The following is a 26,564-nucleotide window of genomic DNA, read 5'->3' on the forward strand; positions in this document are numbered from 1 at the left end:
AGTACAACTGCAAATTCTAAAGTGGTCAGTTCACATTGGTGAGCTGCTGCTGTGATATCAGTGAGATAGGCTGCTGTTGACTTATTGTTATAGATGTCCAGAACTGTGTAGTGGATGTTATCAAATTTTGCTTGTGCTTGGGCTGATGAAATCTGAAAATGTTTTTCAAGGGCAAAACATCAATCATGAATGCCAACTGAATTTCAGATAAGAGCTTTGTGTGTGAGATTATTTAGTTCAACTATTCATCAGATCATAACATTTTCACAGAGACATAAGTGCAATTCAACTTCTATCTGCAGTGAGTCTTTAATTGCTGCTGCTGCTTTGATTCTAGCTGTGAAAAGATAGACATCTTTAATCCAGATCTTTTCTTCTCAGTCTGCAATGTCTCTTCCTCAATGGCATGGCATATCTGAGTAGAAATAGCCAATATCAGTGATTTTCCAGTTTTGCTGGGGTATGAAGTTATTAGTGATAGAATGTTGAGCTGATAAAACTGAAGTTGAAAGAGAAGTAGATGATTCTCTGTGTAAGACTGCTAATTCTGAGTGTATAATTGTGCACATATTTACTGTTACTGCATCTATAATATGTTGCATATCCATGTCATTTGTATGAGCTGCACATTTCTCTAGGGCTTTAATTAATGATTCTGAAGAATTGCCAGAGTTTGGGAGATTTTGATTGTTGGAGATTATGATTGCAATTGATTGTTGATTTTCTGTAGTTGTCTGGTCAAGAGATGAAAATTCATATGTTGTTGGAGTAGGTAGTTTCTGCTGTATTTGATCAGAAGTTGTTGATGAGATGTTGTTTGAATTACCACTTTCAGATGAAAAGTCCATGATCAAGTTAGTTGAGAGATTACTTAAGAACTTATTCAAGATGACTTGCTTGCTTGATAGTGACACTCTATAAAAAGATAGCTTTGTAACTATCATTGTGTTCTGGATAAATTTGCAGATTGCTGTTCTGATTATTGATGGATCAAGATTTCAGTCTGCTGGGTAAAAAATGTCAGAGAGCTCTGATTCTGATCAAGTCAGCTGTGAACTGTTCAGTGAAAGCACTTTAGAATTTTCTTTTGGTATACAAGATTGATAAATGTTGGAGACTTGACTTTGTGGTAATGATATCTTATTATTTTTGGTGATGAATTCTGCTAGATGTCATGTGCCAAGTGAAATTACTTGAGAGCTAGGGTTACTTTGGCTATAGTTAATTATGTATTTAGCTGTTTGCAATACAGAATTTGGGAGAGACTCAATAATTGATCTGGTTTCATTTGCTGGTTTCATTATTTCTTGTTAAATATGCTTAGAGTTTGTGAGTATTTCAGTAAGATTTTTTAGAATTTTGAGCTGCCCTTGGAGTCTCTGATCAAGCAAGACATGCTATCAGTTTGTTATCTTGCCTAGCTGAGCTATGAAATGTCCATGCAATTTTGGTTGTGTGGTAGAAGATGATTCTATTCTTCCTTCTCTGAGCTTTCTTGATAGGCTTGGAATGCTGACTAACTAACTACTATCTTTATCTAGCTACTTTCATAAATATGTACATGTCAGTTGATCTTATATTGTGAAGACTTGATGACTGAACTCTTCTTTGAAGAATTTAAATTAGAGATCAGAACATTAAGTGATTCTGTTCACTCATGCTTTCTATCTAGAATTTGTAAACTCTGCTGTAGTTCTTGAATTTTTTTCATGAGATGTATTCACTCTCTTAAGTCTTCAAGAAATTCTGTGTTCTCTGAAGATGATCTTTCAGTCTGAATTATGCTTTCATTCAAATTTATTGTTGCATTTGATGTCTTGACTAACTCTGATACTGAGAAAAGAGTTGAGAATTCAGTTTGATCTTGATTATTCTATCTTGTGAAAATCATTATTGAGCCATCTGCTTATTTAAGTGGCAAACTTTGAGAATTGAGTGGTGCAGATAACATGGCAATGATTTACAGTCTTTGTAAGTGAGATTAGATTGAATGATAGATGATTATGAAAAGATCAAATCATAAGAGAGAGAGAGATAACTTATATTGCTACAATAGTATCTAGAATCTCTAGATATGTTGCCACTGATCTTTATAAAGTAGTGTTCATGGCAGATTTTATGTGTTTAACTATGCTAGTGAAATCATGTAATCAGTCACAGAGTTTACAAATCTCAAATGACATGAAGCATGATTATCTAAGCATCAAGAAGATTTTATAAATCTCTTTTAGATGATGAGATGAATGTAAGAAGACTGCAGCATAGAGTCTTACAGACATAATATAGAAAATTTGAAACTGAAAAGAGAATGAGACTTTTATTCATATTTTGAAATGAAATTGAGACTAATTTTCAAATTTTGAGAAGAGATTGAGATCAACTCAATTGAAATTGACATTCAGTCTTGTCTCTTTGAAATTCTGAAGAGACTTCAATGGTCAGTCTAAGTACTGAAATGAAAATGAGACTTAATTTAAAGAGATTGAAATTATTTAATTAGAGGTAGAGATTCTCAATTTCCCTAAACTTAAAATAAAACCTTATTTTATACTATTTTTAGTATCAAAATCATATACAAATGTATATATGCATTTTGACTTGATGTGCCAATTTTTCTATTTTGTCATATTTTGGTGTAAAAATACACTTTCAAAATAAAGTTTGAGAAAAAATTAAAATTGTTTTAGAGATAGAGAAATCTAGAAATGGGACTTAAAATATAAAATTTGAAACTGAGAAGGGAATGGAACTAATTTTCAAATTTTAAGAAGAGATTGAGATCAACTCAATTGAAATTAACATTCAGTTCTGTTCCATTGAGACCTCAAAGGAACCCCAACACTCAGTCTATTTTGATTTCAAAATCATATATAAATGTATATATGCATTTTGACTTAATGTGCCAATTTTTCTGTTTTGTCATATTTTGGTGTAAAAATACACTTTCAAAATAAAGTTTGAAAAAAAATTAAAGTTGTTTTGAAAATAGAAAAATCTAGAGATGGAACTTAAAATATAAGATTTGAAACTGAGAAGAGAATCGGACTTATATTCATATTTTAAGAGCTGAAATTGAGACAAACTTTTGAATTTTAAGAAGAGAAGATCAACTCAATTGAGATTGACATTCAGTCTTGTTCCATTGAGATTTCAAAGAGATTTCAGTAGTCAGTCTAGTTTCATCTCAATTTCTCATTAGTGCATTAGAAATGAAATTTTTGTTGAAAAATTTCTGTTTCTGCAGTCAGTCTATTCATAACTCTCCATTCTTCTTTTTTGCAAACAAAATGAATGATTCAACTGATGATCTGAAGAGTCTGATAAACTCACTTAATAAGATGAAGTTGACATACTTTTGTAAAGTCTCTGTCTCTGTTTCTGAAAGCTGATAAATGAGATCAAACTTTAACACTGTCTTCAGCAATAACTTAATGTCTAGATTATTTCTCTGATGAGAGAATAAGAAAGTATCTTTTACATCACTAAATGCATCAATTAAATCTTTATAACTGTCTGATATCTGCAGATCTACATTCATGATAATAACTTGTTTACTTTTGTGAACTTTTATTACATAGAAGAATTTGTCATCATTGACAAGTTTATTTAGAAAAACTGACTTAATTTTCATTATAGAGTCTAATACACTCTGTTTATGAAACTTAAGTGACAGATTTTCAAATGAAACAACAGAATCATAATTGCTATCTGATTTAATGAAGCTATAAAATGTCAGTACTATTTTAATTGTGTAGTAGAAGATGATTCTCTGTTCTCTCTCTAGCTTTATAAGTAAGCTTAAGATTCTGACTAACTAACTAACTATTCTGATATTATGTACAGTGATAATTTCATATCAGTTGTCAGGAAATATTTTTAAGAGCAGTGCTCTCACTGAAAGCATGTGTACTGAACATATAAAGTTAAAATAATCATAGTAGAGAAAGTTGAAAAAGAAGAACATTTTCTCAATAACTGTTTTATTGATCAATTTAGAATGTGTCATTGAATATAGAAACTTGTTTTGAGCTAGAATAAACATGATTAATTGCATTAGTGCATATATTTTAATTTAACATTGAGAATATTATTCTTCATCTAACATAAAGTTCTTTCATAGCTGTAGAATGTGAATTAAATTCTATTCTAGTATGTTGGTATTATCAATTTAAGTTAGATTTAAATAATTTTCAGTTATTGCTTCTAGTGCTCACAGATGAGCTGACTGAACTTCTTATGAATGATTAGAAAAACATAGCACTTTGTATCTGATGATTATTATTATTATTATTATTCATTATAGTCTTGTGCAGTCTGAAACTATGAAGACTACCTGCAAGCTTTCTTGCAGAATTTAACTAAGTTACAAAAACAATGATCAAAGACATGATCATAGATAAATTAACAAATGAAAAACATATAAGAGTGTCAGAATAGTGATTTATGTCTTTTCTTTACAGAAATTTGAAAATAAATAATGAGATTGTAAGTGAGATCTTTAAAGATACTCAGTCTGTTTCATTTAGAAGTCATCTTCTGATATCTATTTCAGTTTATTTGAGAAACTTTTCCATCTATTTCAAACTTAATTTAGTGTTAAATAGAAACTTAAGTGACAGTTGTGAAATTTTAAACTCTTTCAAACACTGTTGTCTATCATCTTTTAGAATTGAACAATTCAAGAACAGATGTTTTGATGTTTCTTTGCAGCTACAGTGTCTGCAGATTTCTCTGTCATGATCTGGTAGTTTTATTAAGTAAGAACCAAAGTAACCATGACTCAATTTCAACTGAATGATTGTTGATGAAATGTGTTTGGGAGTGTATTTTTACATCAAAATATGACAAAATAGAAAAATTGGCACATCAAGTTAAAATGCATATATACATTTGTATATGATTTTGGTACTAAAAATAGTATAAAATAAGCTTTTATTTTAAGTTTAGACAAATTGAGGATCTCTATCTCTAATTAAAAAATTTCAATCTCTTTAAATTAAGTCTTATTTCCATTTCAGTACTTGAAATCAAGTCTCAGTCCCATCCCAATTTCTCATTAGTGCATTAGGGACAGGATCTCAGTTGGGAAATCTCTGTCCCCACAGTCAGCCAAGTAGAATCTCATTTACTAGATTTCATAAAAGCTGAGATGTAGCAGGAAAATCATGATTTGTAAGAGTGTCAATATGCCCTAGAAGAGCTTCTTCCTGCACATCTGTAAGATTTCTTGAATATAGAGAGGCAGCTTTGTGTCTAGAGACTTATATGTCTTTAAAGCAACATATCAATGTAGTTATGTTGATTTCATACTTTTTGACAGTTTTGGCATAATTAGAAGTCTCCTGCAAGCACAGATCTTCAATCACCAATTTAATAGCAGCTTTGTTGGTCATTTTATTGAATTTTGAAAGTAGAGGTCTATGGTAGAAAAATCAGTCGCTTTGTGGGTTAGGTCGTTCGGTGATGAATTACGTTAGTTTGTAACTTTACTCCGTAATGTTACATATATTTCGACTGAGAGACGACTCCGCGGGGAACTTATCCAAAGAAGCACTGGGGTTGCTGATATATTGACTTCGTTATATTCTTTTTCCGCCATTCTGGAGACCGATACAGTTCACCATGAACGCTCTACTAAGGCGTCCCTTTCTGGGAAAGGCCAATTCCCTCTCGTCGGTTTCTGAGAGACGCGCTTTTTTAAGCCTCGTTAGGCGTCGCACCCAGGCGAGCCTGCCCGGCTCTTTCTATCAACCACGGTGTAGTATCGGAGCTGGAACTCATGCGTCTATAGAGTCCTTAATTACTCGTGGTGCAGGCTGTGGGAAGACAAGCCGAACTTATGCTTCTACAGTATTGAGCAAAACTCCGCTCTATGACCTGCATCTGGAGTACGGAGCTAAGATGGTGCCGTTCGCGGGATACTCTATGCCGCTACAATACGCGAACCAAAGCCACCTCGAAAGCCACCATTGGACGAGGAAGCACTCTAGTTTGTTTGATGTGAGTCATATGTACGTCGCGATTAAATGCACCAGTCTGCCCTCGTTTTGTCGACACTGCTGATTTCTCTCAACAGGGTTCAACATCACCTTATTGGCCCTGGCGCGAAAGACCTTCTCATGAAGATCACTCCTTCGTCTCTCGATACTTTAAAAGACAACTGTTCGACGCTTTCTTGCCTTCTCGAGGAGAGGACAGGCGGCATCATCGATGACACGGTCATTACTCGCCTCGGCTGTGAATCATTTTACTTCGTTACGAATGCAGGGAGGAAGAAAGAGGATTTGGATTTCTTAACTAAAGAAATTGAGGCTTTTAAACAACTACACGATCCATCGACTCGTGCGTCTGTTATCCACTGGTCTATTCTCAACAATAGAGCTCTTGTGGCTCTGCAAGGTCCATCAAGCGCTGCTGTTCTCCAGCCCCTCATTACTCGTGGAGAAGCGTCTGTAGAGACAGACCTTAGCACGCTCTACTTTGGCCAGACCCGCCAGTTGCACCTTACTTTTCCTGACGGCTCTCATACCCCTGCGCGCCTTTTGATTTCTAGGACCGGGTATACTGGAGAAGATGGTTTTGAAATTTCCATACCCACAGATCAAGATCCGCAACTTCCACGTCGCATTACAAACCTTCTCTTATTGAACTCGGAAGTTCGGCTTGCTGGCCTTGCTGCCCGTGATTCTCTCCGTCTTGAAGCTGGGATGTGTTTATATGGACATGACATAAGCACTGCACACACACCTCCTATTGCAGGGCTTAGCTGGGTTGTCGGTAAAGAGCGTCGTGACGTTTCGTCGCAATTTTCAACTTTCAACGGATCTTCGGTCATCCTCCCGCAGCTAGCTTCTCCCGGCAAGATGCTAAACGAGCGGCGCATAGGTCTCACAATCGAGGCGGGGGCACCTGCCCGCGAGGGCGCCGCTATTGTTGACTTGGCTGATGGAATGACAAAGGTTGGGGTTGTTACGTCAGGACTTCCTAGCCCTACACTAAATGGCACCAACATTGCCATGGGCTATATAAAGCAAGGCTTCCACAAGAAGGGCACCGAAGTGGGTGTCCTTGTGAGAAAAAAGCTGAGAAAGGCAACCGTCACCCAGATGCCCTGGATCGAGAGCAAGTTTTATAGGGCCTAGATCAGAACCCTCTCCACCTCCATTCCCCTGCTTTACATATCCAGAAACGTTCTTTCAAGGGTCCCTAAATGGCTTGTATGTGCTCCGTAACGCACCCATTTTAAGTTATTGGTCATTAGGTGTGCTGCGATCGAGCCTAACCCCCGAACTCGGATTCGACATTGTAAAAAATGGCAAATCATGAGATGTTGTTTTCTTTGTTGTTATTACCAATTTTGTACCAAATTTCGGTGCTTTAAGTTATTATCCAAAATATACTTACGAAGTACTATAGATATATTGTACATATGTACGATCGCTAGTTTAGGGAAGTTATCGAGGGTCGAAAACGGACCTTAAAAACCCGCGCACGTACAGCGGCTACAGCCTCGAAAACCGTGTCGGGTGTGGAACGTGAAACATGCTACTGATATTCACCCTCATGTCCGGAATCATCTTCGTCATTTGTTTCATCTCAGTGTCCTGCGCCAAACGTGGGGTGCAACATTGTCGTATGAGGTACGGAGTACTCTGTATCTAAATTTGTGTGCCGTTAGTAGCAATTTAATAATAATAATACTACGAAGCAAGAAGGGAATGATGGTCGATGTCAGATGAGAAACCAGGGTGGGCCTGGCCAATGCCTCTGATATCCTCACCGGCTGATCTGTAGGAGCAGGAGCAGGGGTACACCGCACAATACGGAGTACTCCGACATATTACTAATTGATGACTTGAGGGGCATCAAAAGAAGCTTATTAGTCAGATCATTATTCAATACTCCGTACCTATTTTGCAATTCTAAATACGACACACAATCACGACAGTAGTTTGAGATTTCCCAATATCTGTTTTTTTATTGCAAGCAATCATATAGTGTTTAGAATATCGCGCCCCGGGTTTTCCGTTACATTGTTCTGGTCGATCCCTCAAATCCCTGCTACCCTTTTGCTATAGGCCCCCTGTTCGAAACCCTTTAGTCACATTTCCTTGCATGTTAGCCTGTCTCATTGTTGCAAGGACCCTCCTCTTATCTGATTAGCTTGCAGGTGTCGCAAAACCAAGCTGGGCATTTAAAAGCAGCCCGCTGCCCCTTCGTTCCTTCATTGAGTCAATATACCAAACGCACCAGACAAAAATGGCAACGTAAGTATCCCGCAACTTCCTATCGGGCACCTGGGCCTTGTATTGCAATCACTCAATTGTCATTTAGCAATATCACATTCCATCAAGCCGCTTTCACCCGGGCTGAGCGCACCAAACTTCGGGGTCAGCGAGGTCTTACCATTTGGCTGACTGGCCTCTCGGCTTCTGGGAAATCCACTGTTGCTGTGGATCTCGAACACTATCTTATCGCTGAACGTGGTGTCGCTGCCTACCGCCTCGACGGAGACAACATCCGTTTTGGCCTCAACAAGGACCTTGGTTTCGCCGAAGCAGATCGCAATGAAAACATCCGTCGTATAGCAGAGGTTGCGAAGCTATTTGCCGACAGCAACACTATTGCCATTACGTCTTTCATCTCCCCATACCGAAAGGACCGTGATACCGCGAGGGAGTTACATGCCGCACCCACAGATGGAGAGTCGGATGGTCTTCCATTCGTGGAAGTTTTCATTGATGTGCCGGTTGAGGTTGCTGAGCAAAGAGACCCTAAGGGACTGTATAAGAAGGCAAGAACCGGTGAGATTAAAAATTTTACCGGTATTAGCGCGCCATATGAGGCTCCATTGAACGCCGAGGTTCATATTCGAAATGATCAGATACCTGTGAGGGAAGCCGTGGAAAAAATCGTGGCATATCTGGACAAGCAGGGTTATCTCCCCCCTAAACCTCCGGTGAACTAAGCTTGTTCCCTTCTCATCTTCCTCTTGTTAATGATAGAGAAACATCCATAGAATGCATGCAGTTTGACGAGGCTACTTGACGGAATATCTGGTTCTCTTGTGCTTCCAAAATGACCCTTTTTAAAAAATTTCTTCGGAATCAGCATATCAACGGTCAAGGTAGGTAGGTGTGGGGGCATGGTAATAGAATAGCGCCAAGGATGATGTACGAAACAACACCCATTTCGATTATTTACTCAAGCTCAAATTCATAGTAAACATAAGCCGTGTAGTCCGCCCCGCTCTCTCCACTCGCAAGGTGTTGCATTTCAGATTCATCCTTCCGAACACGACCCTTCTTATCTCGAATGAAAGCGTTACCTCCAAGATAAGAATATGAATCATCCAGTAGAGCTTTGGTTTTTCGACTATTTTTAGAAGTTGTCTAGCAAGTTGGTTAGTGTGCTGGCACACGACGGTAGCGGTATGCGGTTCTATCACAAGGAATATACGATGGAAGGCGGGGGAGATACCTTGATTAAAGCACAGACGAAGTCCAGAGGTAACCCATACCTCAAAACTGTTTCAACAAATACTCTTAAGGCCAGAAGATGAATCCAGGCCATAACAGCTTCGCTCCACCCTGTCCTACCCAGTCGCAGGGCTTCTCCCCATAGCCTTTTTGAATCAGCGCCGACTTGTTCAACCTCTTTCCGCTCCTGCTCTTCGCCACCCTCAACATACTTGAAGTCTCTAGGTGTCCACTTATTCTCTCGGCATTTGTGGACAAATTCATGGCTGTGTTTCCTAAATGTTGTCACTCCGTATAGCGTAAAGTCATCGTCTGATGCGATACATGTCGCAGACCGTGGCACAACCATCGGAGAGAGCGTTTCGTAGGAACGAAGAAAGTTCTTGCTATCTCGTGAGGGGATAGCAATGAGATGGGTTTCTATGTACTCGGAATTCTGAACGAGCTGGCGTGGGTCAACTATTCCTGCGAGAGACCTCGTAGCTAAGTTTCCTCTGTAGCAATTCATCTGTGAGCTTATGTGGAGAGAAGGCTTTGGCTACACAATGTGGTATATCAATAATACATACGTCTGCTTCCTCTGCAATGTAGCTAGACTGGATTTCACTTGGTTGTACTGGGTAAATTTAGCGCGTAGATCGTTATCAATGCTGGTCGTCTCCTACAGATCGAACGAAAAATGTAAGTTCCTGCAGAAAATGACATTTACCCTGTGCACATACTTTTTGCAGTAGATCGATGAGCTCTGACAGTGGTTTGTCTGCTCGATACTTGACTTTATTCCATGAGAACGTTCGTAGGTACTGATCAACAGGCTCTATATAATTGCAATCAGATCTGAAAGGGGCGGCTTTGGGGATGTAAAGGATTGAGGTGAAAATTCTCCATACTATCATTGACCATCCTCATACGCTGCATCTGCTCTTCATCGCCTTCTAGTATGCTCCTCAGTACGTCCCCTATCTTCCCTACCACTGTTTGACATGTAGCTTCGGCCTTGGCCAGCTCATCTGCTTGCTGCACTAGAGCATCTAGGGTCCCGATTTTGAACTCGGGTACCTGGAAGGCGGTTACTACGCCATTCTCGGAAGAGGCTGTTTTGGTGATGGCATTAAATGCGTCGTCGCGGTGATGGGAAGGGGTAATGGAGTTCGGAAGAGAGAGGAGGATGTACTTATTTTGTTTGGACATTGCCAAGGAAAAGAGAGGTAGAAATGAGTGTATTAGCTTAACACAGACATGAGCTAAAAGTATGGGAGGAGAGTGTGCGGTCTCAAGGTTTGATACTGGCAATTGCCTTGGTGTTGGAGTTGTGTAGATGTTTGCCTCATACCCTCAGAACTTCTTCCACTTTGGATGAGTCAGAAATGGGCTAACGTAATTCCTCACCGAACGCCCGATCTCACCCAATGACCGCTTCTTATGAAATTTTAACAACATCTAAAACATTTTTCATAAAGATAGAAGGAAGTCAAAAAACTCTGAAATTTCTATATAAATTTCAAATTTATAATTTAAGCTTATAATCTTAATACTGAATGTCTGATTTCAAAAATTTAATACAATATGAGTTACTATACATTCTCTTTATTACTTCAGATCCATAATATATACTACATCTGATTCAATCTGCTCAGCATTATTATATTTTTCTGTTTGATCATTTAATTGAGATAAATAAGATACAGATTACAGAATGATTACTTCATGATTTTTTAAATAAATACAAATTTTAAATTGAATATATCTTTGTATAACTATTAGCTACTCTCAGATTTAGTATGAAAATTCTGAGGCTGAGAGTTGTGATGATTGAATAATTGAACAAAATGAAAATTTCAGACTGCATTCATCACAAAATAAGTAATCTTGAGAGAAGTCTTATACTGAAAGAATTAGTATATTTTTTGATTTTTTGATTTTTTTTTTGAACAATTATATGCATCACTTTTGACATTATTAAATGTGGTGGTTGAGATATTGAATGGTCATAGTTAAAGAAAAGTTGTGTCACAACAATGAAAACTGACTCAGATCTTCAACAGATATTGAAGAGAAGTCTCAATTCAGCCTAGTGTATCTTGGCATAGACCCACCCTTAGGTAGTTAGTAGACGGCTCTTCAACATACGGTGAAGGTCTGAGGTTATGAGGCAAGTACCTAGGTAACCGCGGCTCACATGAAGTTGCCCTATGTACTCCGTACTTTTATTGGTTAGTTGGTTTGTTATACAAAGTATAAAGTACTCCGTCTAAAAGGTTACTATGGATTCCAGTTAAATGATTACATGTATGATGTTTGTACTCCATATATGTACATAAATATCCATATCCATATTCATATAAATATACATGCAAAATATACTCCGTATATATATACATACATATAGCACACTCATACCAGCTGTTCGTCAAACTGGTCTAACACTCTAAACGCAAGGGCACAAAACAGGAAAAGGCAATGCCGCCTGTGGAAAGTTGATTGGGCCTCATCGTCTTTCCCAACTTCCGCCTTCCCAGTTTCAAAACCGCTGTGATGTCGGATTCTGTAGGTATGTCTTCCTTTGGGTTAGTGCCTTAAGGTCGAATATTTGAAGACTTGTTCGACCCAGCTTCCTGATAACATAGCTATTTTTCTATAACTCAGATCGTGTTTTTGTTCATGCGCTCAACACCGTTAAAAAGATTCCACGAACTGGGTCGGCGCGACCGCCGCCAGCTGATCGCTTAAAACTTTATGGATTATACAAACAGAGCATGGGTAATTATTCTGCATCATGCCCATTTTTTGAAATGGTACCTCATAACTAATACGATCTTTCTTACTCAAGAGGGAAATGTTCAGGGGGTCATGGCGCGCCCAGCTGGCGAGGGTGCTGACGTGCAAGCTGAAAAAGAAAAATGGCAAGTTTGATTTTACGATGCCTGGTTGACCTGTGTTTTGTTAGCCCTAAAACTAGGTGAGATAACATTTTAATAGGGATGCATGGTATACCCAAAGAAACCTATCACGAACGGAAGCCAAGCGACGCTATATCACGACACTCATAGAGACAATGCATAGATATGCAGCCCCGAGTCCTGAGGCTCGAGAACTTATATCTGAGCTAGAATTTGTTTGGGACCAGATAAAGTCAAATACTGCATCTTCATCCTCTTCTGGTCTAGCCCACTTAGATTCTCCTCGATTTAACCAAGGGTACAGTTCAATTGGGCGCCAAAAGTACTCAGAAAGAGATTCGCGACTAAGAGTCCTAAGCCCTGTCAGTCAACCCGGGGAACGAAGGGCTAAAAGACAAGATCACAAACAAGCAACAGAAGATGGTGAAGAAATGCAAGAAAAGTGTGAAGATAAAGAAATAGAGGTTCAAGAAGACGGCGATCGTCATGATGATGATGATGATGATGAGTTCCAGGAAGCACAGGACAGTTTCTACAGAGACGAAGAGCAACAGAAGAATGACTTACGACAGCGAAGGGTCGATTCTGCTCATGTTAATGATAAGCAAACTCGTAGATGGCAGCGTCGAATTGAACAGGCACTGACGAAAATGACCACCGAAATTGTTGCGATGAGGGAGCTCATAGAGTCGCGTACACATCATCAGGGGCAGAGAAAAAGCATATTGAAATGGATTAAATGGCTCTCTTGGGTTATTCTGAAACAGTTGCTCTTGGACATTGCTGTTCTTGGGCTGATTTATACATGGATGAGGTTTCGAGGAGACAGACGGCTAGAGACGATGGTAAAAAGTATATGGAAGAAACTAAGTAATAAGCCCTTAAGAATTTGCTTTCTAAAATATCTTCCGGCATCAACATTGTGAGGCGCATGGCCTTCAATATTTAGAGTACTATGCACACTAATTGTGGCAGATATTGTACATTAAGTTTCCCTGGCTTATTTGATTTCTCGTATACTAAAAGCTTCAAACTGTCATCTCTTATGAGATACATGAAATTGTTTGCAAAAAATTGCCAAACCAGTCGTTTTTGGGGGCCGGTTAGAGGAGAGAATTCCATGTCGATTTTTCCAAAACACCTTCGAACCCCAACACGCACTTAGCCAGCCACGGAATGGGCGGGCAACACCGAGATACATAATGCGCAACTATGGAACATACAGGAGGCCACAGATTACGGGATAGTTACATACCCATGCCAGGTTTCCCCTACTTTTCCAATCTTTAAACTCGGTACGTAAAGTACTCGGTAAACAAAGTACTTCGTACTGATAATCTTCGCAGTGATTCATCATTGACCCATAGATAGATGGCGCCTTTGGAAAAAGACAAACAATGCTTTTTCATTGGAGCGCGATGAAAGATACAAAAAGATTGGGACTGCAATAGAGCAGACACAATATTGCAGCCTGTGTTGGATAAAATGCCGTATTCAACAATAACCCATAACTAGACAAGACATTTCAAATGCATGGAAAGCGACTATGCTTTCTCTCAATACATTTTTTTCAGAATTTTTTAAAATTTCTAGCAGACATCATAAACGCTGTTGAACTAATGTGTACACTGAATGTTACCGATGTGATGATGCTTTGAAGGGCGCAAATATCTGCTCGCTGCGCAAATGTACTGGGGTTTGGCCTGCTGGCGTATCCGGGATAGACTTTTGAAGTCCCTAGTACAAAAGGCACGTCAGCAGGATAGAGAATAGAATGGAAGGGGTGAGGGGGAGCAAACAATTTTGTTGAATACACAATCGTTGAGCTTCCGCTCCGGAATACGGCAATGCCACATTTGTTGGTTGTTGTTTTCAAGACACTGCCAATGGCTCCGAAATTCATCAAGGCAGTGGATGTTTAGGTCCTTTAGGCTTTAATATCAACAGCAATCAGCCACTGATCCTTTTAGCTTGGGGGACAGAGGGCATACACGCTAGCTGCACAGCGCGTGACTTTACGGCCTTCCTTAAGACATTCTAATTCACCCTTTCCATTGGAGTCCTGCTTGCATTTCATATAATCATCATTGAAAGCTTTGCAGCGATCACCAATGAAATAAGAAGCACTCATCAAGGGGGCCGAGGTCGCTCCAATTTCTTCTACTTTTGGGATACGATCAGGCATCGGGGTGGTATCGATGAGGACATGCTGATTGAATCTAATTCGTATTGTTAAATCACTGATACATATCTATTAAACGTTGATGATGTCGTACCTGGCTTGTCGAGTTCCAGACATTTTTAAAGTCAATGTGTTATCCCCTGAATCACAAAGCTCGCGGTTGTAACTTCGTTCTAGCTTCAGCCCGATTTGTCGCTCACTATTCTGTATTATGTACCAATTAGTTGGCTGGTTAGATATAACTACAGTGCGGAGTACTGTATGTAATTAACAACCTGGCCTCATTTTCTTTGCCCGCACGAAGTGTTATGTAGTCTGTTGCTCTCGCTGACATAATAAATAGCCTTTTTAAAGAACAAACTCCACTCCTTGGTCCAAGGATCTTGCTTCGATGGTAGCTAGATGTGCAGGCAAGTCTGTAAACTTCATATCTCCTTTAACACCATAGCTTAGCCTTTGTCTCATATGTAGTTAGTGGTTAGTGATTGAGGCAAACTACAGACAGAAACAAGCTTGAACCTTTGTTTTTTCCCTTTAATGATAAATACTAAATAGCAGCCAGAGCTCTCTGCCCACCAACAGTTCAACAAAGGGTTGAGGCTACAATACCCCAGTTTTTGCCAACTAATGATGAAAGATTTACATGTAAATGTAATGTGCAATTATTCCAAACCTAATGGATTCAATGTCAATACCCATACAACTATTAGGACGATTTACGAGTGATTTCAGGGAAGTCACAACTCGAAATACAGTGTTGTTGTTTAATGAACTTGATCTACCTGAAGTTTCTTCCTGTTGCCATTGCCAGTATTATCTTTTCACACTTCCTTGTTAATTCAACATCTCCCCTCTCGATCATTTTTTAAACTATCCGCATCTTAGAGACTGCACTTTCTCTCAAAATTTGTTCTACTATAGGCGCCTGTGTGAAATGGAGGAGTAAGGAGGAATCTTCACTTGTCTTCTTCGTGAACCCACTTGCTAACAGGGAACAGATATGAGCTTGTTGGTGCTCAAGGTGAGCTACCCTCAAAGGCTCCAGGTTATTTTCTTCCTATTTGTCAGCAGTCCTAACAAAATATAGAATGGCTTCTTAATGATAATAGACCATCACTGAATAGTACAACAAGCTGTCAATACCAAAAGAGCCTAATATCAGGCAACCCTGCGTTTCCACAATCTGGTGAACGGACGAGCTTACCTCGCATTCAAGATAGTCGAGGCGTTCAAAAGTCCTGCACCCCATCCTCATCCCTAGATAACTCTCTGGCCACTCATGACTCCGTCGTTCATGAGTCTAGCGCAGATATCCATGTTATAAAGCGCAAATTGCCGATGCATTACAAGTTTTCAAGCCCAGTGCCATTGGCCGGCACTGACCCTATCCCCACCAATCTTAAAAGAAGTTCTATGAAACCTGGTTTACATATAATACGCACCCAAGGTTTGGGAGACAATCTAGCGCGAGCTGCATGGAGAGCAGGCCGTCCCCGAATCGGTAAATGTATATGTTTTGCTTTTTGAAATATGGACTAACAGCTAATTATAGGCCAAATCAGACTCCCTGTTCCATATGCAGAATTGAAACAAAAGTATAATTCGTACGAGAAGTGGACGAAATAGTTGGCTGATATAGTGTAGAATCATTAACCATAGTGATATCAACGTAGCTGGTGAAACAGAGCATGCTTTCCTTGAGAAAATCATGCTGCACTCTAGCACCTTCATCCCTCTACCCAACAACAACGATCAGGTATTACTATTTGCCCAATTTGATTGATTTGGCTAACTACTTTCTCCATACAGTCCTTGCAGGTTTGGGGTACTTCCAACCAGCTCCAGGTTGCACGTGCTCTGGTTTCCAGTGCCCTATCTATTCACATGCCTCCTGAAACACAGATGAAGAGGAAATCAAATCACTTTGCAAAGATTACATCATATTCTGAGCAAAAGGAAGAGAGGATTACTAAAGATGCAAAACACGAGGCCATACTCCAGCTACTTAGACAAAAGCCTACTGCAACGCTCAAATTCCCGGAAACAGTAAGGTTTATATGATATTTACATTTTTCCTTGTGTATAGACTAATACTAGTATAGTTGGTGTTCATCTGGCCAATCGATGAGCTGCCAATGGATGCATGCCTTGGGCCTCAATTAGAAGCGCTTGATCCCTTACGGTCTGAATCTGGATGTCCCATATATGTGGATGACCAATTACCAAACTATATCCGCGTGGATGCTTGTGATCATGATACAATACTGAGAATTGCACATAGACTTCGAGTTGAATGGGCGAAAATACTTGCCGCAATGCACGTAAAAGTGAAACTATACCTCGTCCAACCTCCAAGAGCTTTGACAAAATGCGAAGTTCGGATTGATCAGGCGCCCTCCTACAACGGTGCTGTTCTCTGCAATCCCATACTCCATGGTATATGTTCAGATTCAGCACTTTTCTACAATGAGAATCAAGCACTTCGCGCAAAAAATATGAGCCTGTTACGTGACTCCGTTACGCGTTCACTGCAAGGGCTACGTTTTCTTCGAGCTCATGTTCGAATGCGAGTCAGTTTTGGAAAATTTATACTAAATGATTATCGCGTTCCACAAGGAGGAGCCCGCTATTCTTTCGATAAGTTTAGGGATATGCTTTTACATTCTAAAACAAAGGGAAATGTAATTCCGGGGTAATGCTTAAACTCCGATTTTTCAAATTACCGGGCTCATCTGGAATTAGGCTTGATTCTGAACCCTTTGGTGGGAGTATTTTGACCAGAATCGCATCTGCTACCGACATTTTGTCACCCTGTGGGGCTAACTCATTCTCACTTGAGAATACTCAGCCTCTATACACAGTCAATTTTGAATTTATGGGAGAACATTCTTCATCTTTGCAGCTTGAAACTGAATTCGCAAAATCCCCCGGCTCTGGCCTTTTTGAAGTCTCTCAACGACGGTGGATACGGCCACAGAACGCGGTTGATGTTGGCGACAAGCACCCACCGTTGCAGGTAGCTGTGATTGATTTTGAGAGGTACAGTACGATGCGTCATTGCCTTGAGTTTTCTCACTCACAATACTCTAGCTGCCATTGGCAACTCGAAATTTGCGCTCTAAATTTTCAACCTTCTTCGAGCATTGCGCAGTCGCTTAGAGCTTTTGCCAATTCAATACACTTCAAACCCGATGCAAACCTTGGTTTCTGTGGTAACATCACACGAAGAGTGACATTTTCACATCTTGCCCCCATTAACAGACTTGTTGAAAAGACCGCCCTCCGCTACCAGCTGAAGGAAAGCAGCTATATATTGGAAGTTGCCCGCTACGATACGTACATCCGCGCGATCTCAGGTACTAAATTGTCAGATACTCCTATGACCACTTGGGGGGCATCTGTTTTTGATGTTCAATGGGATAACCTGCTCGGTCAACATGCGAACATTAAGCTGGGATATGCACCCGAATGGACTCCATCTTTGAGTACTTGGTTTCCTGATCTTCACCATGCAAGATCCACAGACGAATGTAAGGGGTTTGAACAATTCATAGATCTTATCCACCGAATCGCCCTTCTTCTAAGCCCCAACGCTATCCGCGGTTCTGTCGTTCATGAAGATATTACTATAGGATCCCAGAGTTCAGAAAGGCCCGCACCCAAGTGCGATACCGCCATACGGTCTTCTACGAGGTAGCGCATATTCAACTTTCTCAGGCGGCAAGTATCTGGCTTAGGTCGCGCTTGGAACAGATAAAAGGCCTGCCATACACAATAATTTTGTGTACAACACTTAGGAACAATTACAGCTAAGCGATCCCAAATGACGAGTTCTTTAACGAGGAGATCGACCATAGTTATCTTTCAATCGTAGATAGGTCTATTTCCTGTAAACACACCCAAGGATCGGATGCGGGAATTCGTTTCTACCATCCCCCCGTTCGCAAATTCCGCACTACACCAAGGTCTTAAAGACAGATGCATCACGATGGTTTTTTTATTTCCCGATGGCTCATACATATGACCATAAGCAATTGTGTGCCCAAGAATCTTGATATCAGATAGACGTAGTATTGACGTAGTGAGCCAAAATGATGACCAGCATCATTGAGCTGTTTCACTCTCAGGAGCCATTCGCACGAATATACTTCGATACTATATTTCAATGCTTTGGATGTTATTTCATTTTTTTTATCGAGGGTTGCTCTTAGCATGATCTTTAGGTATTCTATAAGTCATAGGCCCGACGACGAGCGGCAGAAGAAGTTGATACCGATAAATAAAATGCTACAATCCAGCTACATCCTCAGCTGAGATCGACTCACTCGCAAGAAGCTTCTGGCGTAGAACTATCCGCATGTCAGGACAGCTTCGGCTATTCACAATGGATTGATAAATAAGATCGAGCCAAACATACATACCATCTTCAATGATCCTGATATTAGTACTTTTCGCTTGTAATACCTTCTCTAGGTCACGTAGATTCCCGTGTAGTGCCTCTACTTTTCCGTCATAAAAAAGAGTCGCTTTCGCAATTGACTACAGTTTGACAACAGCATTCAAGTTTGTTAGGAAATCGGATCCAATCAAAACATGGCACAAACCCTTGCGCCTTTCTTCGACAGCGCCATACCTTCTCAACATAGAAGCCCGTTCCAATATCCAAAATAACCTTTTCTTTGCCAGCTAGGTGACCCCTCACATATAATGAATTCGTCAACGGAACCAGAATTCTATTTTCGTCAACCTTAGAGATAGAAGAGTTGTTCCTGGCCAAGCTATCATTCATGGACCGGATACATTCTCTAAACTTGGACTGTGCTGAGCGAAGTTTCGCATGGGAGACTGCGAGGTGCTCAATTTCACTGTTCAGTTGCGATTGAAGGCTCTGTAGTTGGGGAACAGAGAGGGCGGCAATATCAACTGATATCCATTGGTAGTGCTAGTGATTAGCATATGTTGTCATTAAAAGGTTAGTGATAAGCCCTACTTGCTTTGTCCAGATCCAATTGAGACATGTTGAAAAAGATTGAAAAAGAGGGGGTGATGAAAGCCAAAATCTGCTTACAGATTCCCAGACCAGAAAATGTACAGTTCACAGGTTCTCTATAGTTGTTTGCAAAGGTATTAGAAAGTAGGTGAGAGTCACAGTTTTGGTGCTAATGTGGCGGTGCACGTGGTCATTTATTGTAAATAACTACGGAGGTCGCCGCCAAAAGTTTTGGTCCTCAGGGGCTTAGCGGCTGTAATATTTCCAAATGCATACAACATAATTACTGTACACTAGTGTAATCAGGCTGAAAAGAGGCCCCCTTTTGGTTTCCATCTGAGCTTTAAAAATGATTTTGTATGGAGAGCTTGATCTCTACTCTGTGTGCTCCATATTCTTTGTACATAAAGTAGAAGCTTTGAATAAGCTTTTATATAGCTAGTAGAAGCTCTATTTAATTACTACTTGAAGTTAATCATGCCTGCCACTGAATTTCATTCTCTTTCAGTAAAGATTCAAGCTCTTACTGTTCTCTCTGTTGACTATACTCTTACTGAGATTTCCAAAATCACTCAAATTTCTGTTTCTACTCTGAAGAAGATTAAGCAACAAGTTCATGAATAAGAATTTAATTATGAAGTCAATTTCTGTATACTTTTAGAGTATGTTGAGCATGAAGAGCACTCTGATCACTCAAAAGAGATTTCTGAAGAGATAGAACAGCAGATTATAGAGAATATAAGAAGAGATTAATCAGACTGAGAAAGCTCAACTGAAATGCTAGCATATAATTATAAGCTTAGTTTTCATATAGTTCATTGAATTCACAAAAAGCATGAATTTCAAAATGTCAAATCTACTTATAAGTCTGATCTTTTCATTAAAGTTAAACAGGCATGAATGGAGTTCTGTGAAAAATATAAGAACTGAATCATAGAAAATTGAAAAAATGTTATTTGAAGTGATGAGATCTCTGTTATTATGAATCAGCAAAGAGAAAATGTACAAATATGAAGAAGAGTGTCAGAGAAATTCAACAAAATCTGTATTCAAAATCACTAAAAAAACTACTCTGAATTCATGTTCTGAAGTTGTTTTTCATATGAGAAGAAGAGTTCATATCATATTTAAAAGTCTGAAACTACAGCAGAGAAATTAGAGACTCAGTATGAGTTAGATCAATTAAATGCTGATCATAAGTCTGCTTGCAAAACTGAATGAAAACTTAACTGTAAGATGAAGCAGCTAGATCTTTGAAGCAAGAGTGAGTGTAAGCCTCAATGAAGATTTACAGCAAGAAATGACAAGCTTGTACAAAACAGTAAAGAAGAAATTGACTGGTATAGATATCAAAAGATTAGTAAATTTTCATATATATTTGTTATTCTATTCCACTGATCTATTCAGTTGATTTTGAAGCCAAAGTTGATTCCATTTGCACTTAAATGCATGTAGAATTATCTCAATACTATAGTACAGAAGAATAATGCTCCATCTCATGCACATTCTTTTCAACAAAATATCTTCAACACAGCAGATGTTCAATAAATGCTTTGATCAGAAAATTCATCAGATCTCAATATGATTGAGTCAGTCTGAAATTATATGAAAAGATGTACAACAGTTTGTGAAGCTCCTGAATCACATACTGCTATGGAATGAAAATGAGTTGAGATCTGAAATGACATGTAACAAAAGTGAATTCAACAGTGAATTGAGTGCATATTTCATCATATTCAGTACATACTAGCTCTAGAGAAGAGAAATGAGTGTAGAGAGGACTGTACTGACAAGAATTTAAATCAAACTAGAAGAAGAGTTCACAAAGATCAACTATCTCATCATATTGATTTCAATGATGAAGCAAGCAATTCTGATTCAAGCATAGATGATGATTTTAAACATGATTTAAATAAAGATCTATCTCAGTTTGATGAGCTTAATTTAATAGAAACAGTAGAGGTTGAAGAGCCATAGAATTTTCAATTTAATATGGTGATTTTAGGATGGAGGGAGATGGAAGAGTGTGTACTCTGTACAGAAGCTTGTTGACTTAGTTGATTAATTGATTTGGCAGGGTGTAATTTGTTACATAGTGGTAATCTATTGTAATTTATTTACAGCTCTGTATTTTATGGGGGGACTAAAACTTTTGGCGGCGACCTCCATATGGAGTATGGGAAGCGACTTGAGAAAAGCGGCTGCGCTAAGCCTGAACCATTTGCAGGTCCCCAGGTGCCCAGGTGGGTGGTCACCAGGTGTCTTAACTGGGTAATTACTGATTCCAAACACAGATGTTATCAATTAAATATAATAATAATAATAATAATAATAATAATAATAATAATAATAATAATAATAATAATAATAATAATAATAGGTAGTTGCCACATTTACACAGAAATTACTACAGTGGTTACAACCAATTCAATGGTTAATAGCCACTAGAAACTATGAGTATATCAGCTACTACTAGAAAACATATAAAAGCTTCTATTCTTACAATACATTACTAGAGTCACTGAGTTTATGCTATCAGATAGCTTTCATCTTCATCTAGAAATCTCCAGAGCTCAATAGTTAAAACTCCAGTAATACAAATCTATATTCTCTATGACCTCAGTTCTAACACCCAGTGAGCTAGGCTACCATGGGCTACTATACAGATTCTAGTGATTACTAGTACCATTACTGGTAATTACCAGAAAGGCTACCCAATCACCTGGTGACCCATATTCCCGCCGACCCTGCAACCAAGTTACCTACGGAGGTATTGGAATCGCCACAATTCCGGTATGGTACAGACCTCCAACCACATGATTTTCACGTGCTCTTTGTTTGTCTGATAACATTACTGCCTCTCAGACTGTCAGCATAAAGTTTGAGTTGAGAAATTCAAGAGAAACCAGACATATCTTTAAAGTCAATGCAAAAACTGCTCAAAAAATTCAAAACAAAGCTTATTTTATCAGAAACAGAATCAATGATGCCTTTGTCAATGCTAAATTACTGATTGGATCCACCAATAGTATTGACTAGTCTTTTCGCCATAGGAGAGTAAGGCCGGTAGCATCGTCCTCGATTGGTTCAATCTTCCAAATGCCAAGAGTCGCGTTTCGTGGCAGCTTCTTCTTCAATTTGGGATCTTTGATTGCTAGAACCGCCATACTTGACATAGCTAGAGCTCGAACAAGCTCACTCATGCGGCCGGCCGATACAAAGCACTCTGTAAGTGATGAGGACCCAGCAACAGCAATCGCAAGCGTCATGCACTGAGCAAGGACCTCCCGACCAATCGTGCATCCTGCAAAGTATAAAGAATTATGATATAGAAGAATAATTTCTGGGAGGTAGGCCGTTCGGATCATCTCAAGCTCGGCGCGTTCTTCTATAGACCTTTGTCAGCCTGCAAGGCTCTCTCCTTAGGGTGCGTGGCTTCAACTACTTACCGTTGGCTAGCTGACAAAGCCAATCCTGGCAAAGTGGGTTCACGGCGTCGGTCACAGTATCGATGGCTCTTTGCAGCTGGTGCTGGAGCGCTCTTTTCCCATCTGGATTAGATAGCCTGCTAAATAAGTCAATAAGCTGACAGTCATGTGACAGTTTACTACGCACTGCAAGTACTCGTTGGAAAGATTGCCCCACGTTTCTATGGCCTCAAAAATTTTGACGAGAGCTTCCAGGTCTTCTACTATTTGCATCTTCAATGAGAGTTGTTCCGCATTCATTGCATTCGGGTTGAAAAAAGAACGCTGCCGTTGATGCTGTACAGCCGATTTAAGAGGACTCATGGAGCGGCGACTTCTTCTCGGGCTAATCGGTCCACCACCATTCAATTGCTGACGATTACACCAGACTTCAGCATTTCGGGAAAGCGATATTACGCTGAATTCAGGCGGTACCGGCAAGCTTGAAATATGTACACGTCGGTACAATTCTCGCGCAGCCGACAGTTCCCCGTTCCCTAATCGAATTGTCAACAAATGGACCAAATTCCAGAGGTAAACTGCCCTTACTCAAGAACCGCGTATACAAATAAGCCCCGTTCAAACATAGAGCCGGCCAATCAGTACCAATAAACCGATGCCACTCCAAACAACGAATCAGTCGCTCTTGCTGTAAAGAAACGTCGTCCCCAAAAATATTTGCAGGCAAAGCACAAACACCTTCCGGGCTGCTATTTCTTTCGACAAATTTTCCGGCGATGTTAATATGATCCTGTATATCAGGACCAGCTTCCGATAGGGCCCAAGTCCACTGACTTCTCAAAACGGCAGCCAGGTCAACCCCAATAGCTCTCAACCGGTCAACCAAATTCTGTCGTTCATCTCCTCCAGTTACATCAATCAAGACCTTGCCGAGAACCGTGTGACCAGTTTCTCGGGGTAGCAATGATGAGTAAAGTGGTATCAAATGAGTTCTACCATTTTCTCGGAGAAACTCAATATATCTAACCACATTGATAGCAACAATATTGCAGAAGTACGTATCGCCGCGTACAATGCCAACCTTGCTCAAGAGTAGATATAAATGGGCAATAATTCGTAATGAGGATTGATCGTTTGCTATGATCAACACGGGGTCATCGACGCTCATAGTTGGGTCAATCCTAGGCATAAGGGTGGATCCATTTGGGGCATTTGCGATGTTCAACAAGGCATTGGCATGGTGATAAAACAAGTGATCGAAGTTCCGGCTCAAAATCGCAGCTTGGATTTGACGATATGGATTCTTGGCCTCCTGTGCTACTCGCTTGTCTGTTTTCATGCCCACCAAGAACTTTAGGATATCATCGTGTCTGGGAGGATCGATTTTTACGAACACGTTCATGTCGGCTGAAGAGTTTAATTTTCGGAGGAATTGCTGACAAAAGTTGCCGTAACGGTCCAAGACAAGATGATTATAAAAGACATAAAGTAAATCTCCCCAGCTTTGACATACCGCATATGCTGACTCTGTTTCGCCACAAAGCAAAGCGTAGACGGCTTTTTCATACCGGTCAGCTCGAGAATCATTCGCAAGAAAAGAGCACGCAGATCTCCAGGAATCTTGAGACCTGCAGCACATCATTCGACCTAGGCCATTATCAACAGCGCTTCCGGCCTTCGACATCGGGTTTGATCCAGAAACGCTCATCGCTCTCCAGCTTTCGAGACGTTCGTACGACCACGCCCTGATGTCGCTCCAGCTTTGGCCGGATCGTAGCATCTTCCAACATTTTATCCAAGCGGCTTGTTCGTAGAACTGATCCTGCTTTTGCAGTCCCAAGCCCTGTCGTATGACGGCATCAGGATCAAGTTGGGTAATCAAAGGTGACCGTTTGGCCGAGCCTATTAAAGACGAGGTGATTCGACTATCTTCTGGTTCTAGAGGTTGTGGCCAAGACCGTAATCTTTTTGCTCCCTTAATTGTTTCCTTTGTATAGAGCCAACCATAAGCCCATAGCCCTTGAACTCGGTCAGCTTCCTGCTCTAATTCCGAGATGATAGTATCTAGCTCTGCGGTGGAGCTCGCGGTTTTCTCAAGCCATTGGAGGATGATCACATTCTCGCGAGCAAAATGATCAGCTTCGAGAAACTGTTCCCAAATCTCATGATCGGAGGAGTATCTATGAAGAGAGTGGAAAACGGTTTTTTCAGCGTGTCTGGCCTGTTCCCGCGAGACCGGATCTGCTACGGATAGGAGCTGATGTAACAAATCCCAAGTTTCCGCCTCAAGCTGCCAACGTGTTAATTGTTCCCTTACCTCACCTTCCAAGGGTTTGTCTTCGATTTTATTTGAAGCCAACTTGTTAGGTTTTTTGGCACTTCTAGCCTTCGATATGTCGCGGACATTTTTTTCCGCAATTAGCTGGTAGTTTTTAGCCAGTTTACAAGCTTCGCGAAAAGTTTGCGTCTCATTGGCACCTGGAGATTGTCGTCTAAATTGATCTAAATTGAGCGCAAATGATTCCATTTGTTTTAGTACACGTTCAGCAATGTCTTGAAGCGGATGTAAGGTTTGGTTGATGCCCAAGCTAAAAATATTGGAAGTGATAAAATTGGAGGCTCGGGAAATGGGATCTGGAGGATTCCACAGGTCAGCAAAAAAGTGAGGCTACAGTATTAGATTTAGACGCATGACCGACCGTCGTTGCTTATCCCAAAATTTGGAACTCGTTGTGCGATGGAGCTAATCCTGTTCAATACTTTGTCCTTTTCGGTGACGTCCTCGGCTCCCTCACTGTTCCGTAAGTAGTGGCAACTCTCTTCATCATCATACTCTTGAATTTCATGAAGATCGACACTCCCACTTTTGGCCATGTCCTCTTCATACTCAATCCTGCGGCTTTCATGCTCGGTTTCATTTCCCGCTTCATCTTCGTCTCCGTCTATTTCTGACTCTGCACGCATTTCTACGTCTTCCTTTGAGAAAGATATGTTATCATCGACATCTTCATTGCTATCATCATCTATCTCGACGATTTCTGCGTCGCCAGGAATTGCAGAGCCCTGACACGTGTTGGTAAATAACATTAAGAATGTGAATTGGAAGACTTACATTTGATAAGGCCGAATCACGGCAGCGTTTATGAGGCTGCAGAAATATCGACATACTAAACGACCACCAAGTAGAATGCAAACAAGTGGGTTGGAGCCTAATCGCAACGAATTTCTCAGAAGTCTCGTGGTTTGCTTCACAAAAGTACTTCCTCTGTACTCTGTACTCCGTACTCCGTACTTCTCTGTAACAAACCAAGTATTTCAGGCGTACAAATGAACACCAACAGCTTCCATGTAACTTTTATGTTGGCCATTGGCGCTAGCCGTATCCGGTTAGTAGGCAGTTATCTTGACATTAGGTTGCTTTCCAACCTTGGCTGACCTTACCGTCACTACTTCAGGCTTGAATTCTAGGGTCCCCAGGTGCCCAGGCGGGTGGTCACCAGTACGGAGGTCGCCGCCAAAAGTTTTGGTCCTCAGGGGCTTAGCAGCTGTAATATTTCCAAATGCATACAACATAATTACTGTACA

The 26,564-nt window shown here is 40.2% G+C and overlaps 8 protein-coding genes across 8 annotated transcripts; 4 read left to right on the top strand and 4 right to left on the bottom strand.

The window, feature by feature from the left end:
- Positions 1-5,901: 5,901 nt before the first annotated feature.
- GCV1 (Aminomethyltransferase, mitochondrial) lies at positions 5,902-7,142 on the top strand (the record flags this gene model as incomplete). The annotated part of the gene is made up of 2 exons (XM_049249309.1): positions 5,902-6,011; positions 6,077-7,142. 2 exons carry the CDS (start codon positions 5,902-5,904, stop codon positions 7,140-7,142), a joined length of 1,176 nt encoding a protein of 391 aa, XP_049111503.1.
- A 1,117-nt stretch (positions 7,143-8,259) lies between these two features.
- On the top strand, positions 8,260-8,968 carry MET14 (Adenylyl-sulfate kinase; the record flags this gene model as incomplete). The annotated part of the gene is made up of 2 exons (XM_049249310.1): positions 8,260-8,267; positions 8,335-8,968. The coding sequence occupies 2 exons, from the start codon at positions 8,260-8,262 to the stop codon at positions 8,966-8,968; spliced, it is 642 nt and encodes a 213-aa protein (XP_049111504.1).
- Positions 8,969-9,200: 232 nt separating this feature from the next.
- On the bottom strand, positions 9,201-10,670 carry VMA5 (Vacuolar ATP synthase subunit C; the record flags this gene model as incomplete). The annotated part of the gene is made up of 5 exons (XM_049249311.1): positions 9,201-9,392; positions 9,481-9,973; positions 10,049-10,140; positions 10,202-10,296; positions 10,370-10,670. The coding sequence occupies 5 exons, from the start codon at positions 10,668-10,670 to the stop codon at positions 9,201-9,203; spliced, it is 1,173 nt and encodes a 390-aa protein (XP_049111505.1).
- A 1,864-nt stretch (positions 10,671-12,534) lies between these two features.
- On the top strand, positions 12,535-13,305 carry LOZ57_000204 (uncharacterized protein; the record flags this gene model as incomplete). The annotated part of the gene is made up of 1 exon (XM_049249312.1): positions 12,535-13,305. The coding sequence occupies one exon, from the start codon at positions 12,535-12,537 to the stop codon at positions 13,303-13,305; it is 771 nt and encodes a 256-aa protein (XP_049111506.1).
- A 1,040-nt stretch (positions 13,306-14,345) lies between these two features.
- On the bottom strand, positions 14,346-14,678 carry NdufA8 (ndufa8, NADH-ubiquinone oxidoreductase complex I 19kd subunit; the record flags this gene model as incomplete). The annotated part of the gene is made up of 2 exons (XM_049249313.1): positions 14,346-14,598; positions 14,656-14,678. 2 exons carry the CDS (start codon positions 14,676-14,678, stop codon positions 14,346-14,348), a joined length of 276 nt encoding a protein of 91 aa, XP_049111507.1.
- Positions 14,679-15,495: 817 nt separating this feature from the next.
- On the top strand, positions 15,496-18,258 carry LOZ57_000206 (uncharacterized protein; the record flags this gene model as incomplete). Its single annotated transcript, XM_049249314.1, has 9 exons — positions 15,496-15,503; positions 15,560-15,582; positions 15,649-16,062; positions 16,114-16,156; positions 16,221-16,317; positions 16,371-16,607; positions 16,664-17,253; positions 17,304-17,600; positions 17,652-18,258. 9 exons carry the CDS (start codon positions 15,496-15,498, stop codon positions 18,256-18,258), a joined length of 2,316 nt encoding a protein of 771 aa, XP_049111508.1.
- Positions 18,259-18,848: 590 nt separating this feature from the next.
- GIM5 (subunit of tubulin prefoldin) lies at positions 18,849-19,579 on the bottom strand (the record flags this gene model as incomplete). The annotated part of the gene is made up of 4 exons (XM_049249315.1): positions 18,849-18,910; positions 18,983-19,100; positions 19,195-19,484; positions 19,552-19,579. 4 exons carry the CDS (start codon positions 19,577-19,579, stop codon positions 18,849-18,851), a joined length of 498 nt encoding a protein of 165 aa, XP_049111509.1.
- A 3,007-nt stretch (positions 19,580-22,586) lies between these two features.
- NUP84 (Nucleoporin nup84) lies at positions 22,587-26,066 on the bottom strand (the record flags this gene model as incomplete). The annotated part of the gene is made up of 5 exons (XM_049249316.1): positions 22,587-22,939; positions 23,001-23,116; positions 23,167-23,515; positions 23,568-25,613; positions 25,679-26,066. 5 exons carry the CDS (start codon positions 26,064-26,066, stop codon positions 22,587-22,589), a joined length of 3,252 nt encoding a protein of 1,083 aa, XP_049111510.1.
- Positions 26,067-26,564: the final 498 nt, after the last annotated feature.

This window comes from Ophidiomyces ophidiicola (assembly GCF_022830035.1).
Source record: "Ophidiomyces ophidiicola strain CBS 122913 chromosome Unknown scaffold_1, whole genome shotgun sequence".
Lineage (NCBI taxonomy): Eukaryota > Fungi > Ascomycota > Eurotiomycetes > Onygenales > Onygenaceae > Ophidiomyces > Ophidiomyces ophidiicola.